Raw genomic sequence first — 17,904 nt, forward strand, 5'->3', positions numbered from 1 at the left:
GCTTTTCCTCTCTGCAGCACCTTACCTAGCTGGTTCCAAGGGTGTTCCTGGCAGCAGAGCTATGAGGCTGCAGGGAGCAAGCCATGGACTTGGGTCACCTCAAATGGTAGGGTTTCCTATAAAGGGCACGGGGTGGGGGGTGTGCCTTGGGGAGGTGGGCATTCCTCACAACCTAAGGTGTAGCCCAATGGACATCCTTCTCTCCTTCTCTGCAGGTGCACCATGAAATAGCTCCCAGTTTCCTTTCTGATGTCTAATTGGACTTTCCCATGAATAATCTAAGTGGACAACTTGTCATCTCTATCTTTTACTTCTGTTTCCCCCGGCCAAACTTCTGCTTCTAGACCACGTGTCCAATAGACCTCTCATGATGACGGAGCTATTCTCTACCTGCACTGTCCAACATGGTAGCCAGCAACCACCAGCTACTATTGAGCACCGGAAATATGCTGGTATGACTAGGAGCTCAATTCTTAATTAAATTTTAATTAGCTCAAATTTAAATAGCCACAGGTGACCAGTGGCTAGTATTAGAGCCACTAGACCCTCCACAAAGCACTGTGCCCTCCTGCTCCCTAGGCTGAGGAGACATCTTTCTTACCCCTTTCTACCAGCTGCCACATCTCCTTCCAGGTCTTACACTGTGCACAAGAAGAAACCTACCTGCAGATCCAAACATGGTCCAGGACTCTTTGGGTTTCCCAGACAAACCACTCTGAAAGACTTCACTCCATGTTGGTCCTAGTCAGTGGACCAGACCTCTGTCCCACTGTGAGTTAAGTACTGGGGTTACAGCAATGGCTGTTCATATGCCCCAGAGAAGTTAGTTACTTTCCACAGGTATTGGCCAGGGAATGGTTGCTCCAGCTTTGCCCTTGGGTCTTTTCTACACAAATCACTTTTATTTTGAAGCAGCAGCTCTACTTTGGTGGCAGTGGCTCAGCTCAAAGACTAATGCCATTCTCTAGTGGTATGGCCTCAACTTTCTCATGCCTCGATTTCTTCCTCCATATGATACAGATGATCAAATGTCCTATAAAGATATATAAGGATAACATCAGCTGACATATGTAAAGTGCTGTGGTTGACACAAAATAATCATATAGTAAATTGTGAAATAATATTAATGGCACACTAACGTGTAAGCACTTTTGACTGTTGAGCTGTGGTCTGGAAGACACCTACAGACTTAACACTAAATTATCAAATATCAAAAAGAAAATGCATTTCTTTTGACTCCATAACGTCTCCTCTAATTATTCATTCTAGTGAAACATTCATTTATATAGACCAGGCTTTATTTATAAGAACAGTCATCGGAGAATGTTCTAAAAGTGAAAAAAACAGAAAGCCTTAAATATCTAATAGTTCGTGTTGATTAAGTATAGTTTATCCTTACTACAAAATATTATATAGCCATGGGTAAAAATGTTCACCCACCAAAGAAAAAAATTATCAAGCACAGAATTATAATTCTATCCTTCCTACCACCCTAATAATAGACAATGTATCAAAAGAAAAATACTACAAATGAAATGTTAATATGAATATTTTGCAGTGATAGCATTAGTGATTTCCCCCCTTTTGTGCTTTGGGGGAGTATTTAAAAAACTTCTATATTAAAAATATTATGACTTTAAAAATTATAGAAGTCTTTTTTTATTATACCATTCTTTTTTTCAGTGACAGTCTTGCTTTAATAACACAAGAAGATATCAATTACATAATAATAAATACTTAAAAGGTCCCAGGAAATATTTACAAGGTGAAACTACACTTGCATGTATGCTGAGGAGAAAAGAATGGAAGCCAAGTCCCCAGCATGTTAAAAGCGGTTAAATCTGGTTTTGACTCAGGGTTTTAGGTTAGGGGAGCAGATGCTCTGGTTTTTCAGGATAATCCCAGTTGATGCTCATGACCAGCTGGCTGACTGCCTGCTACTCCTTTAACTTTCAAAAGTATCCTATACTTAACCTAATTTTAAGTTCTAATTTTCCCATTTGTGTTTTTCTATATTTCTAGGTCCTTGTGAACAGAACGTGTTTCCTAATTCCAATGTGTGCTCCTCTTTCCCGTATTTTAACATTGAGAGTGGAATGAAATTTACCACAGATCAGTACTCTTCCTCTACCACACCGAACAAGTTATAAAATCATTGCTCACATAGTTGGTGGGGTCTTAAAACAGACACAGCATATCAATTTTAGAAATGAGGAAAATATAGGCAATATACTAAATCCACCTCACCACCACCAACATTCTAAAATCCAGAGAACAGGATAAATTCAGACAGATGAGACCTGGCCTGGCTCCACGGGCTGTGGTAATGTCCCCTCAGTAATGGGCTCTACACTGTGAATGCACTGTGGCTGTCTGTTTTCCAAAAATGGCTGCAGCAACATCTCTGGTTTTACATGCTCTTGCAGAACTGTGCCACTCTGCATCAGGAAGCAGAATCTGTTTCCTCTCCCCTTGAATGTGGTGGGAGTGACAATGGCATGACTTGCAAGGTGGGGTCAGAGACCGAGGTACAACCTCCTTCTGGCCCTCTCTCTCAGGTTGCTCACTCTGGAACCGCCATGTTAAGAGGGGCCTTAGCCCCCAGGGGGCGAATATGATATGCAGGGCTCTGGCCCCAGCTTTCACGTCTGCCCAGCAGAGGACTCAGGCCCTGTGCAGGGGAGACAAACAGTGTCCATGGGCCCTGCCCACATTCTCTATCTGCAGCAATTGTGAGAACAAGTGGTTATTTTATACCAGTAAATTCTGGGGTAATCTATTATATAACCTAACAGCTGAAACAGGCACTGTTAAAGGTCCGATGTAGCCTGTTTTGAAAGCAACAAATGAACTGTTCTGGGTTTCATATTTTGAGTCTGCACAGGGAAGCTGAGATCTGTCCAAAGGGCAGTGGCACAGGTGAGGGAGTCACGACACCTGTGGCCTTCAGCTGGGTCTCTGGCTTACCATGTCCGTAACAGACATACTCTTGGGCCAGGCTCAGCTGAAAGGCAGCTGTTGCCACTGAGTATTGTACAATGAAACCACAGTGCTGGGTATCATTTGAGAATGGCTTGAGAAGTCCCCATCTCCAAACCACATTGCTGAGTCACCTGCAGACTAGGGACAGACGAATGAAAATGCCAGTGACACTCAGAGGCAGCTGTTCAGAGCTGTTAGTTTTGGCTTCCCAGGAGCCATGGAAGCAAGATGGAGCAGCAGGAAGACAACTCCTGACTCCACATTCTGTCACCCCTCCAGCCCTTGAGAATCACTTATTGATGCTTCCTGTAACATACCATTTAAAAAGAGGCTTTGGCTACTGAATACACCCACAAGTTGGTTTTCTTCCAATTCAATGTGGCCACTGTTCACGGGGCCACAGCAAAGCAGGTCCTCTTGAGTGGGGTGTGCTCACACCACCTGAGCTGCCTCTGTCATGGCACACTTGTGCCCTGCTATGCTGTCCTCAAGCTTCCAGCCTGCCGGACCCAGAAGGATGTGGCATATGGACAGTGCTGAGACGCTCCAGCTACTCCACTGAAGCTAGTCAAGCACAGATGCCAGCAGCCACACCCCAGGCACAGCAGCAAGCCTAATTCCTGACTGGCAGAGCCAGCCCTTGGCTGAACCCTGACTCAAGAGCAGAAGACACTTACCAAATGCCATCAAGGTTCTGTAACAATTTGTTATGGGCAAAAGCCAACTGAAACACCCATTTTCAAGATTTCCCTGTCTTCTTGGTCAGACAACTCTAATTTTTAAAGTGGAAACAAGAATAAAGTCATTTCCTCAATGACTATTTACTAGGTACTAACCACATGCCTGACCCTGTGCTTGTCACCAGGGATACAGGAATACATTGGTTTCCATTTTGCCAAAGAGACTATCAAAAGCTTGACATAGAGGAAATAGTTGTGCTGCTCAGTACTTTGGCCACTATCCTGGGCAAATAACTATTTGGAGAAGCTGTGAGGCTGGTCATTCTCAGCAAGAGGCCTGGCATCCAGCCACAGGCACATGCCAGGAGTGAATGCTGGGTGAGTTTCACAGTGTGGATGCAGGATGCCTTGATTAAAAACCCAGGGAGCCCAGTGCCAAATCAGTACCAGCCTGGGGAGGAAGAAATTAATGTGGGATAAAAAGGGACAAAGCAAATACAACAGAACCACTATGAGACTGTAAGCCCATGTCACTGACAGAATAACACTATTGTTTAGGATGTGTGATTGCTGTGTGGTGCCCTCAGGGACCGGAGAGGGGAGTGTGAGTGCCAGAAAAAGGCCAGTTTCCCATCAGGATACATAAAGCTGGCAACACATCCCTCCCAGGTCAAACAGCCATTATTTAACAACCACAATGACTAGTGGGCCATCGAACTTCCCTGGGCCTCAGTTTCCTCATCTTTTGAGAGAGGATAATACTAAAACATACCACATGAGATAATACTAGGATTAAATAATCTGGGCAGATCCTTAGGCCTGCTGGCTCAGATCCTTCAGCCTTCTGGCACAGACACTTCATCTTCTTCTAGCACTGGCCTTTCTTTTTGGGCTTTTCTGGTGCAGATCTTTCTGTCTCCCATAGTGGATCCTTCAGCCTCCTGATGTGGACTTGCATGGACACTGCCATGGGCTCCAAGCCCTCAACTGGATCCTTTGGATTTCCAGCATACAGATGGACATATTGCACTCTTCTACATCTGACTCTAGTAAGCACTGACTAATACAGTAGGAGAGCTTGTCAGACCTAGTGAGGTTATGAGGACTAGAATCAGAGCACCGCTAGAGGACTGGGAAGAGGAAAAAGGTGGGAGAAGGGCAGCAGGTGGCGCCAGTGCCCCAGGGAAGCTGCAGGACTCCGGCTGCCCAGTGACACAGTGAGCAGACCTCGAAAAAATTAAGAGGGTCCAGATAGCTGGTGCCACCCAGGAAATGCCCCCTGGCTGGCCCGGCCTCCTCAGATGCCTCAGATCCTTCTTTTTAAATAATTAGTACATGTTTGCCATACACAATGACCACACTCATCACAGGAAATTTGTACCTATATAAAATATGTCTTAATTCTTTTTTTCGCATTCACCTCTCCTCTCTTCAACCCTTCTACCCCTCCCTGTTTACAAAAGCTTTGTTTCCATTTTCCCTTCCATTCTTTTTTTAAAATCCCTTTTCCTGCCTTCCCTCCCCCTCCCCCTCCCCATCTTGTTCTCCTTCCCATTTGAACATGTTTTTCCTACTTCCCCAAATCCTCCATTTTGCTCCTTATTTAATCTTTGGGATTCTCATAAGAGAAACAGTGAGATATTTAAACTTTTATATGTCTGAATTATTTCACTTAACATTACGGTCTTGAGGTGAGATGCCTCAGACTCGACAATATGCTCAAATTGAGTGGCGATATCATGTATTCAAACGCTTTCACAAACTAAACACTGATTAAATAAAGTGCAGGTCTCACTCCTGCAGGCCATTAGCTGTCCTCTCCAGCCCTAGAGAGGGCCTCTCTGCCTACCCTCTGGCTGCCTGAGCCTTTTAGAGCAGAGAGCCTGCCTGGCAGATCTGCCTCACCCTTTTCTCCCTCTTCCGCATGTTACTGTGACCTGTATAGGACCAGCTGTCCACTGGGGCCTGCATTCTCCTTTGCTCTCTCCCTTGTGAGTCATCTGACTGCCAGGTGAATACAAAGCCATCCCTTCAGAAACTTCTCCACCCTCCTGGCCTCTCATTATGAAAATAACCTGGGAAGGCAGGAACCTGACCATTCCCTACCTCCCCAGCCTGCAGGGTCACTCAGAGGTCTCCCTGCCCCCACGGATGTTAAAGGATCCTGATAGTAAGACAAAGAGGGCCTTTTAGTTTCCACAAGCAGCCCTGAGCAGCCCTTGCTGCCAGGTCTGGATATCTTTAGAGGAAGCAGACAGGCCACAAAGAGACTGAGCAAAAGGTTTGTCCTCAACAATGCCTCTCTTCATTCACCTGCTCATGTAAAACTAAAACTAGAGTGCTGGAGGAATCAACCAAACTGTTCCCTAGAGTGAAAATGGGGTCTGGGCATTTTGTAGGACCTCAGTAACAACTTGAGAAAAATCTGAATCTAGTTACTAGGCTCAAATGCCTCTCCCTAAATCCTGTTGCAAACTTGAGTTGTATAACTTCATGCTTTTCTAACATGTAGGCAGAATTAAGAAATAGGTAGAATCAAAAAGAACAGCAACCACAGAAAGAGGAAAGAGTCAAGGATACACAAAAACCTATACTCGACTATTACTATATGAATGTCTCAAAACAAAGGACTGAAAGTGGGTCGAGTCATTAACAAGCTGAGTTGGAAAACTCTTTCCAGTCTATCAAAACCCCCAAGAACATATTAGCATATTGAATCCAGAAATAAGTATAAATGCACCACAATGAATTGTTTATTCCAGGGATGCATGTTCAATATTCTAGGAATGGCTAGCTCAATATTTTCAAATGTCTCAAATACACACACCCTATAAAGAAATGAAAGAAGAAAAATCATACACTCATATCAATTGATACAGAAAAACATTCAACAAAACTCAATATCCATTCATGGTAAAAACTTACTGCAAGCAAGGATAGAAAGAAACTGTCTTAATCCAATACAGGGGACCTACAAGACAACCTACAGCTAACACTGTATTTGGTGGTAAGAAACTGCAAGTTTCCCTGTCAGGGGACAAGGAGAGGAAGAGGTCTTTTCTCACCCTCTTATTCAATATACTGCTGGAAGTTACAATAAGTCAAGAAAAGAAATAAAAGGTCTAGAGATTGAAAGGGAAAAAACAAAACTTTATTGGTAGACAACATGATCATCTAAGTAGAAAATCCTAACAAATTATAAAAAAAAATCTCCTAGAGCTAATAAATGAGTTTAGTAAGCCATGAGCTAAAGCTCAATTGAAAATATTTCTATAGTATTAGCAATAAACAACAGGGATTAAAAATTAAAACCAAACAGGACTATTTATAATAATGGCAAAAAGAAAACTATTTATTATGTATAAATCTAAGTTTACAGTATACCAAAAACTAGAAAACATTGGTTTAAGAAATCAAAGACCTAAATAAACGGAAAGATATAATGTTGTTGAGACAATTCTAACTGACAAACAGGCTCAACATAATCTCAAATTTCAGCATAGCCACAAAGATCAATGGAATAGAACAGGGTCCAGAAAAGAACCATAGGAACATTGTCTATAACTGATTTTTTTTGTTTTACAAAAATGTAAAATAATGGAGAAAGGATATCCTTTGTCAACAAATAATGCTGGAACTGTATATTCAGACAAAACCATACATTTTGAGCAATTCTCTACTCCTAATAAAAAATTAAGTCAAATGGATCACAAACCTTTATAAAATTCTAAAATTTCTACAAGAAAACATTAGAGGAAATCTTTGTGACTGAGGCAGATTCTTTTTTTAAAGAATCACGTCAAATTAATATTTTAAAAGTGAACACTACAGATACTTAATCCAGAGATTTACAAGTGATTTACTGAAAAACACATTATATTTATACTTTAGGATATCTCTACCTGGGAATGTATTTTCTGGAAAGTTTGAGGAAATAATTGACATCAGACTTCTCATATTACTTATTTGTACTGTTCTCCACTACATGAGAAACTGTCACAGGATTTTCAAGATAGGCTTACTTATATACATAGGGTTTCTCCCCAGTGTGAATTCTTTCATGTATTTGATATTGACTGTGTCTTCTGAATGCATTCCCACATTGCTTACATACATAGGGTTTCTCACTAGTGTGACTTCTTTCATGTCTTTGACAATATTGGTGTGTACTGAATCGTTTCCCACATTGCTTGCATGCATAGGGTTTCTCCCTAGTATGAGTTTTTTCATGCATCTGACAATAATCATGTGCACTGAATGCTTTCCCACACTGTTTACATACATAAGGTTTCTCCCCAGTGTGAATTCTTTCATGTATTTGATATCGACCATGTCTTCTGAATGCTTTTCCACATTGCTTACATACATAGGGCTTCTCCCCATTGTGAGTTCTTTCATGTCTTTGACAATATCTGTGTGTAGTGAAGGCTTTCCCACATTCTCTACATACATAGGGCTTATCCCCAGTGTGACTTCTTTCATGTATTTGACAGTGAGTATGTGAATTGAAAGCTTTCCCACACTGCTTACATACAGATGGCTTTTCTCTCTTATGAATTCTTTTATGTCTACAAAGAGAACTATTATTGCTGAATGCCTTCCCACATTGCTTACATACATACGGTTTTTCCCCAGTGTGACTTCTTTCATGTATTCGATAATACCTAGGTAAACTGAACGCTTTCCCACATTGCTTACATACAAATGGTTTCTGACCAGTGTGAGTTCTTTTATGTCTGCCAAATGAAACGCTAGAAGCAAAACCTTTCCCACACTGTTTACATACATAGGGCTTCTCCCCAGTGTGAATTCTTTCATGTATTTGACAGTAACTGTGTGTAACGAAGGCTTTCCCGCATTGTTTACATACATAGGGCTTCTCCCCAGTGTGAATTCTTTCATGTATTTGACAGTAACTGTGTGTAGTGAAGGCTTTCCCACAATGCTTGCATACATAAGGTTTATCCCCAGTGTGATTTCTTTCATGTCTTTGACAATGACTGTGTCTCCTGAAGGTTTTCCCACATTGCTTACATATATAGGGTTTCTCCCCAGTGTGAGTTCTTTCATGTTCTTGATAACTAGTGTGTGTACTGAAAGCTTTCCCACATTGCTTACATACACATTGATTCCCCCCACTGTGATTTCTTTCATGGATCTGAACGTCACTAGGTTTGGTGGAGGCTTTCACACTTTTCTTACATACAATGGTCTTCTCTCCAGGGTGAGCTCTTTCACTAAAATCAGAGTAGGTTTTCCCACACTGCTCATGTTGATACGGTTTTTCTCCCACAGTAGTCCTTGCATGTTTCTGAAAGGACTGGAAATCACTGCAAGTTCTTTCATCTCTATTACATTTATGCAGTGTCTCTTCAAATCCTAAATACTCATATGGCTTCAGTCGAGTGTGAGGCCTGATGGGCCCATTTAGTGATAAATGACCAATCAGGGATTTTCTACAGGCTAGGTTTTCAGGTGGTTTTAAACCAGTTTGTTTCACGCTCACACTAGCATCTGTAGTCCAAAGGAATATTTCTTCATGTTGCTTCCAAGCACTATATGGATAGCATTTCTCTACCTCTTCATTTCTTAGATTTGTCCTGTTATTTTTGTATTCTTCTTCAATCTGCTGGTTATCCCATGTTCTTCCTATAGCAGCCACGTGCATAACGGTTTCCCTCATCACATCTCTGTAGAGCTTCTTTTGGGATGGACTCAGCAATGCCCACTCCTCCACAGTGAAGTTCACAGCCACATCTTTAAAAGTCACTACCTCCATTGTGAGGCTTGAGGGTTTCCCAGCATCCTTCGCATGCAGTCCACAGCCAGTAGAAGTCACAGAAGTGCTAGGCAAAGAATTTTTAGATGAGACAGCAAAAACATGATCCACTAAGGAAAAAACTGATAAAATTAGACTTCATCAAAATTAACAACTTTTGGCCTGCAATAGAGATTAAGAGAAAGAAAAAGCCACAGAGCATTGAAAAATTTTTGCAAATCACATTTCTGAGAAAAGACCTTTATCCAGAACATATAAAGGATACTCAAAATCTATGAACAAAAAACTCACACAGCTTATCTCTTTTTTTTTTTTTGGTACCAGGGATCAAACACAGGACCTTACGCTTGCGAAGCAGGTGGCAGAACCACTGAGCTAAATCCTGGGCCCAAAATTCAACAAAGTCAGTTGTTTTTTTGTTTTTTTTTGGTACTGGGGATCGAACTCAGGACCTTGCACTTGCGAGGCAGGCATAGTCACACAGCTTATCTTTTCAAAATGGGTGAAAAATGTGAATAGATACTTCATCAAAGAGGATATATGGCTGGCAAATAAACACATAAAAAGGTGCTCAATGTTAGTCACTAGGGAAATGTAAATTAAAACCACAATATGATACCACTAATTTGAATGACTAAAGTTAAACAAAAATAAAACAAAACAAAACACTGATAACACCAATGACTGGTGAGTGTAGGAAACTAGAACTCTCACACCCTGCAGTGGGAATGCAAAATGGTACTATCACCATAAAATGTTTCTTTTTGCAGTCTCTTAAATTTGAACAAATACTTAACATATGACCCAACTAAACACTATCAGGTATTTATTTTGCTACTTGAAAAAAGCCAGTTTCAAGGCTGCATATGATATGTTTCCAGTTATGTGACATTCTGAAGAGCAAAACTGGAGGTGGGCGGGGTACAGATCAGTGGTTGCCAGTGGTTACAAGGTAGTTGTAGGACTGGCTGTAAAGGGGCAGCACAAGGAAGTCGGGGGTGATGGGGCTGACCTGTACTATACTGTGGAGATGGTTATATGACTATGCATTTGTCAAACCCCACAAAAACTTGTAATTTTTCTGAAATTGATTGTAGTGATGGTACTACATACTCTGCAAATGTACTAAAAAGCATTTAATTGGACACATCAAATGAATTATATGGTATATGAATTATATCTCAATAAAGTTGGCATTAAAAATTTTTGTTTTAAAAGACATTTGGAGAGAGACATCCCAATAGTACTGTCACAGGGTAAGAGTCAGGCTGGGAAGATGAGATAAAAAATACAGGCTTCAGCCCTTATTAAACTTAGTAAAAACATTTCCATAGGTTTTTCCAAAACTTTCTCTGCCCTGGCACTTCTTGATACCAACAGAAAAACCCTTCCGCAATGCCCTGACACAGCAACACCATGGGCGCCAACACTCACTGCTCATCTAATCCGGTACCCAGACTTTTTCGAAATTGCCCATATTCTTACCTCATACATAGGAGAGGGAGGGAGGGGGAGAGAGAGAGTGAGCTCAAAAGGTTTACCCTTACTTTACAGGAGAGGAAACCAAGACTAAGAGCTAGGACATGCTTTAGCCAGTTATCCATCTGGTAGGTAGCAGAGCCAACATCAACCCAATGCTCTTTCTTCATCAAAAACACAAGCCTTGCACATATTACATGCTCTACATGTGACAGTTAAATGAAAAATAAAACTTCTGAAATAGTCTTGAATGAAGACCAGGTGGGCTCTCTCCTCATTTAGGCACAGACCTACGCCAATCTAACATTTCTATCAAAAGGTCCAGTGTAGATTCGTGCAGTAAGATGGGGACATGCAAAGGGAATCCAGGCCTTATAGGAAATATTTTGAATAAGGAACAGCAAGACTTCTGGGGAGGAGAAGAAAGACCTCAGTAGAATACTGAGAGGAGCTAACAGAATAATAACCAGTGTTTACGCAGCTTAAATGCTGCATAGAAGAGGTGGACAATAGCCCCAGGGAGTTGGCAGTATTTTCACCCTCGTTTCAAAGATAGGGAAACAGAGGTACGCTCACGCAGGCAGTGGGAGTCCAGAAATTAGACTGCCTCAGTTTCTCTCTCTTGATAAGCAGATGAAAAGTGGCAAGAAGGTATCAGAGAAGGGGCCACTGAAAAGGCAGGGCATCAGTGGAAGATGAGGACAGATGGGTGTCGCAAAGGTGCTCATGGTCTCCAGTCTCTGCCAGTTTGCTTGAGACACAAGGGAGATCCGTGTGGTGGTGAAAGTCTATACTGGCCATCCTCACCCTTCAGCGAGTATATTGGCAAGTTCAAGGCACAACATCTGGCTTGTACAACACACTCCACACATGATAGCTAAATGCAGAATAAAACCCTGACTGGGTTCATGAAGCATTTCCTTGTGGTCAGCAATCTGCAGGCTGCATATCATAACATTCTTGGGTTATCATCTCTGCAGCCTTAGCTGAATTTTCGGGAAGGAGCCTCTTTTTGCATGTGATTAAAATTTCATCAGGATTTATAGGTGCAAATAAAATTTCAGCAGAAGTCACCATTTCCCAGGGTCTGGCCTTTCTGTCTTCCGCCTCTCCCTGGACCCCAAGAAATGCAGGTAGATACTCACTTAAAGTGGACATCTGTTCCAGGGCAGATGGTCTGTACAATTTGAATATTTATTATCTTAGTAATTTGTACTTCACCTCTTCCTAAAATAATGAGGCAATAAAAAGAAGTTTAATAAGAAATGTCAAATATGAGGGGAAAAGCAGAGGCTTGTACCAAAGAGGAGCTGTGAGTGCAGTGCTGAAATATCATTATGAAGGGCAAGAAAGAAACTGCAAACTTTCAAAGTCAAAGGAAAGTTAAGGATGAAAATTGAATGAAGAAGGGTTAGCTTGGTCACTTGAGTGGGAGGATCAGGGATTTCCCTGGAAATTGACTCAGATTTACATGTGGAAAGTTTAATGAGGGGTAAACTTCCAAAAAGTAGGAGAGTGAGCCAGGCAGGAGGGACAGAGGGTGCAGCTGATCCCCAAAATACAGTATAACAGTTGTAGAACCTGGGGGACTGTGGGCTTATAGGTAAATCTTGTTTAATAACTGTAGTAATTATTAATGTTGATTGAATCACTTTGTGTAATAACATAAAATCACCAAAATAATAATGCTACACCTATAATTGCCTTCAATGGAAGATCCAGATGAAATGGGTAACTTAAATGCTCACGGTCTCACTAACGTCCGCAGTTTCTGAGACAGAAGCTGAGAGTGATGAAGAACTAAAATTAACATGGTAAAGAAGGGCTAGGGGAGTCAGTGGTAGAGCACTTCCCTAAAATGTGTGCAGACTTAGGTTCCATTTCATTCCCCAGCATCAAGGGAAAAAGCCAGCTGAGAACTTGGCAAAGTCCAGCAGAACCACTCCTGACGTATCTTCATAGCTAACAGATCTTTCCTACGTCATCACTAAAAAAAGGGCTACTTTGCAAACCCCAAAAAGAATTCAAACCCACACCTTCTCTCTCAACTCTGGGCATTCACACAGGCTGTTCCCTCCTCTGCACTACTCATCTCATCTTTTCCACCTCCCTTTTCCCTTTCCAGGAACTGGGTCTCAGCCTGGAGTATCTTTCCCTAGGAAGGTCTGACCACAAACTGGGGAGAGGGCAGGGGGGATCCTGTTATCTGAGCTCACAGCGTCCTCCACTTCTCCTTTCCTGGTGCTCAGACCCTCACACTAGCCATGCTTCACTGATTCACAGATGCTGGCTTTCACATTTCTATTTCCCTTAAGTCAAGGGTTTATCTTACAGGTGCTACTGGACAGATAGTGTGGTACAATGATAACTGCGTATGTGCCAATGTCAAATATGCCAGCATTAAAACTCAGAATAGGTGCCAGCGCATGGAAGGAAGCCTGGGACACAAGTGGAGCTCTCTGAAGCCCTGGGAATCCATGGGTTGTGGCTACAGTGAATCAGGTGTGTTTGGCACCATTCCCAAAATGGGAGCCAAAGGTGGCTTCCAAGCCCAGGACCAATGGCTTTTAGTTCTCTCATGGATTCTTCTAAAAAATGCTGCATAGCTCACACTCTTGATGACACAGAGGACGAAAGTGTGCATACAAATACTTTAAAAGAGGGATTTGGAGGAAGAGGTCACCCACAGTAAAAACATTTTAGGGATATCAATTTCTTTTTCTTCACCAATTTCCCTTCTTACATATTCACAAGAAATATACAATCCATATTTAATGAAGTCTAAAAATGTCTTTCAATAAGCATAAAACAAAAAATTCTAAATGAAAAGAAAGATTTGTATCATCACATCATAATTTGTTTCCCTTTCTCTCGTAGGGGTGCCTGAAACAACACTGGCTTAGATGTGATGAAATATGATAACTGTTTAGTGTCTAGATTTTCAGCCCACGAGAGAAGGGCCCAAGAGGCATTCTTCACCCCTGAGTGCCCAGGAGTTGACACAACACCGGGGCAGGGTAGGCACAAAATATCAGACAAAGTGACTTGAAGTTGAGGTCCTGCCAGACAAAGAGCCAAGACTGGGACCACACTAAAGGGCTAGCACCGGGCCAGAGCAGAAATGTGAAAGCTGTCTGGCCAGATGGCTTGGGGTCTCTAGCCCAAGAAAGTGTTGCCTATTCAATGTTTCTTGGCATTGCTTTAAACCAGGAACCCCACCCTGACAGCTTGTAGAACCCACAGGCACTTCTCCCTCCTATCTCTGCTCTGGTGCAGGAACCTGCTGTTTTGACTATGTGATCAGGGGAAACCTGTTAAGTCAACCAAGTAAGAAAGGTGCTATTCTAGAAGGCTACAGAAATTGCATCTAGCAGAAACCTGGGAGGCCGGGATGGTACCCCAGCTCTTCTTTGCTGCAGCCCTCAGGCCTTCTCCCGCTCCTATGTCCCATGGGCCATGGCCATGGCCTCCTGCAGCCCAGCCCCCACCTGTGCACGTGTCTATGAGGTGGCATTGTCCCATCTCTGAGGAAGACCAACGTTTCTCAAGGACTTCATACATGCCGACTTTTTTTTTTGAAGGAATGCTATTGCTAAAGCCTTTGTCAAAGAAAATATGGATTCATTCATCGAAATAACAGTACTTTCTGCTTTCCAAGCACCACCTTAGGAACTGGACACCCTGTGGGAGGCCAAACAGAAAGGTCACTGCCCCCTCTGCAGCTCTGGTCCTGTGGTGAAGACACCCCTCACCCCCCCACGACTGAGAAACAAAGACACAAACAGGTGATTTTAGTTCGAGAGATGCTGCGATGACATGGGAACTGGGTGGTGGGACGTGATGATAATTCATGGAATAGGACTTGTTAGGTGATAAGATCTCAATACATTTTAACCACTGTCTTAAGGTCCTAAATTTATTTTCTCTCTCTCCTCCATAGTCATTACAAGATGTTGAGAATCAGAGGCTTCCTCCAAACCAACTTTAATATCCAATGATGGGGCTGCTTTGTCCTGGACTCTTCATAAACTGTAAGGATATGAAAGATAAGCTCTTCCAGACTGAATGAGATTAAAGTTATATGACTACTGAATGCCCCATGTGATCCGGATGAGATCCTAGACCACAAAACAGTCATTAATGGGTCAGAGGCAAAATGTGAGTAAGACTTATAAATAGGATAATAGCATAGATGCAGGTAACCCTACTGCAGTTAAAAGAGGTCCTTTTTGCACCCTTTTTTTTTTGGTACCAGGGATCGAACTCAGGTCCTTATGCTTGAGCAGCAGGCGGCAAAACCACTGAGCTAAATCCCCGGCCAAAAGAGGTCCTTTTTAGGAAACGTACACTTAAGTTCCGAAGGACAAAAGAGCATGAAGTCTGTAACTTACTCTGAAATCATTCAGACCAAAAACAGTAACATGTATGTAAGTGGAAAATGATTATACAAATGTGGTAAAATGTTTACAATTAGAGGACCTGCGGAAGGAAAAATGGGGAGTTCTTTGTATTGTTCTTGCAAAATTTCTATAGATCTGGAATTACTTAAAAATAAAAAAAGTTACAAAGGTACATAGAAAGTCAAATCAGACACTTCTCTGCAGTTTTAAAAAAACAAGCAGGAGAGTAAGCAGTGCTAACCTGCCCATTGTGATACCTGGGTTTTTGAGCTGTAGCAGCTTATCTTTAGATTCTACTGCAACACTGTGCTGGAGCGTAACATTAAACTGCTCTGAGATTTAGCTGGCATCCTAATGGTTTGGGAATCTGGGGAAGCTTCATCCCACATCTGTGAAGGACACAGGCAGCACTCCTTTGGAATATATTTTTTTCATCTTTCCCCTGCCATCTGAGAATCACTCTTGGATGTTCTGTCTTTCTTGTTCTGTTTTTCTCAGCAGAAATTCAAGGACTGCTTCTTTCTCTGAACAAGCTATCACAAAGAAAAAAAATGTACTCAGAGAGGATTTAGATGAAACTACCATTCATAGGGGTAGAGAGAGCAGCCATTACTTCTCTGAAGGTCCCCCCCTTAAGAAATGAGTAAAGTGTGTCTAAAGGAGGAAATGCTAAATCAGTGTTGACGATATTCAGAACTTGACCACAACAGAAAGTCTTCAGCTGGTTGTACTGGTTTCCTAAGGGTGCTATAACAAATCACCACAAATCTGGTGGCTTAGAATATCAGATATTTATTCTCTCACAGTTCAGGAGGCTTCAAGTTTGAAATCAGTATCATCAGGTAGAGTTCAAGGTGTCAGCAAGGCCACAATCCTTCTGGAGACAGACTCCAGGGGGAAATTCTTTGCCTCTTCCAGGTTCTGGTGGCTGCCCTGGCAGGCTTGGGTTTTTGACCACAACCTACAACCTCTCCCTCTCCTTCATGCTGCCACTACCTTCTCTTCCTCTGTGTCTCTCACAAGGACACATATCCATGGACCTAGTGCCTTTTCAGATAATGCAGGACAATCTTCTCATTTCAACATCCTTAATGACATAAAAGAAGACTCTTTTTCCAAATAAGGCAGCATTTGCAGGTTCCAGGATTATTAGGACATGAGTATATATGCTGGGGAGCCATCACTTAACCCACTATATCTGGAAAATCATTTTTCATCCCTGAACCACAACTCATAATGTAGTAACATAATCATATATTAAAATAGTAATCACATTGCTAAATATAGCATTGAGAGCAGAGGATGTAGCTCAGTGGTAGGATGTTCACCCAACATGTGTGAGGCCCTGTGTTTGATTCCCAGCATCACAAGTAAATAAATAATATAGGACTGATTGCATCATGAGCTGGGACAGTAGACTAACAGTTAGCAAGGAGACCTCTATCAGGCCAGGGCACACATGTTACACTGCAGAGTTCTTTCCTTTGCCCAAAGTGGTAGCTAGCACACAGAAAATACTGCTTGATAATACGAGGGACCATTATAAAACCAATGTCACATTATCAACACAAGGGTCTGTGATGCCACTTCCACCTCTCCCAAGAGAAACTCACAACATTAGGTATCAGTAAGGTCCCCATCCCAGAATCAAATAATCTGCTCTTTATAAAACATCCGTCTGTGGTTATGGCCTTAGATTCTTCTAAGGAATTAAAAACGATATGGTTGTTAAGTTATTTATATTACCATAACATTGATTGTAATTCTCTTGTAAAAGACTGCAGAAGTAATTTTGCTCCCTATTGATTTTATTTTTAATGCAGTAAACATTGATATCCCCCCCCCTTTTTTGTTTCAACTTGGAGTTGAAAAAATAGCACAACTCTTTAAGTGGACAGCAAAAAGGAAACATCAAAAGTCCGGTGCGGTCTGTCAGGCAGCTGCAAGGCGCTGCAGTCGAGGGACACCTAGGAGTACAGATACGTCAGGATTGCAGGTGGAAGGAGGTGGTCGGCTCTGCATGTCCACAAAGAACATCAGCATGGAGCCTCAGCAGAGGTCAGATGGAGGTAATTCCATTGGCTCCTAGGGAACATGAGCAGGGACTCACTGGTTCCTGCTCAGATCCTCTGGTCAGTGCATCCATCCTCAGCTACTGAAGGTGCTGGTGCGGACTCCACCCACCCGTATCTTTCTGCCAATGAGCTGTCTGGCTCAGAGGTCTCTGGGAGTTAGTTCATTTACCTTCCTCCCTGAACTACAGCCGATGTAGTGTACAACAGTCCAGCTCCTCTGCCTTGAAGGATGATCTCTGTGGTGCACCTAACTCTTTAGAGTGCCCTATAAGACCAGATGGAGGCAAAGCTTGTGAAACTCAGCTCTGTCCACCTCCTTCTGCTCTAGCTTCCTCCCTCCTTCAATAAACCAGCTGCACAAAAAATCCCCATCTAGCTTTGCCTCTAGGGAAATGGACTTCAACTCTCACTATGATGGAGAAATTCTAAGGAAACTGCTGGTCATGTGGTCTTCTTGTTCCCTAGACTTTTCTGGTTTGAATGTCTTAAAGATAAGCAACATACCAGAG

The 17,904-nt window shown here is 42.3% G+C and overlaps 2 protein-coding genes across 2 annotated transcripts in view; both read right to left on the reverse strand.

Moving 5' to 3' along the window:
- The window catches only part of Cmtm7 (CKLF like MARVEL transmembrane domain containing 7), a 46,098-nt gene that overhangs the window by 15,838 nt on the left and 12,356 nt on the right, over window positions 1-17,904 (reverse strand). The gene's annotated exons all lie outside the window — the stretch shown is intronic.
- Window positions 6,794-12,142, reverse strand: LOC101709318 (uncharacterized). The gene is made up of 2 exons (XM_087182158.1): window positions 12,066-12,142; window positions 6,794-9,508 (listed from the first exon to the last, which is right to left on the reverse strand). The coding sequence occupies exon 2, from the start codon at window positions 9,439-9,441 to the stop codon at window positions 7,681-7,683; it is 1,761 nt and encodes a 586-aa protein (XP_087038284.1). The 5' UTR covers window positions 9,442-9,508; window positions 12,066-12,142; the 3' UTR covers window positions 6,794-7,680.

The sequence above is a fragment of the Heterocephalus glaber genome, unplaced genomic scaffold (assembly GCF_053883595.1).
Source record: "Heterocephalus glaber isolate CG9 unplaced genomic scaffold, H.glaber_assembly_v1.0 deba00001472, whole genome shotgun sequence".
NCBI lineage: Eukaryota > Metazoa > Chordata > Mammalia > Rodentia > Bathyergidae > Heterocephalus > Heterocephalus glaber.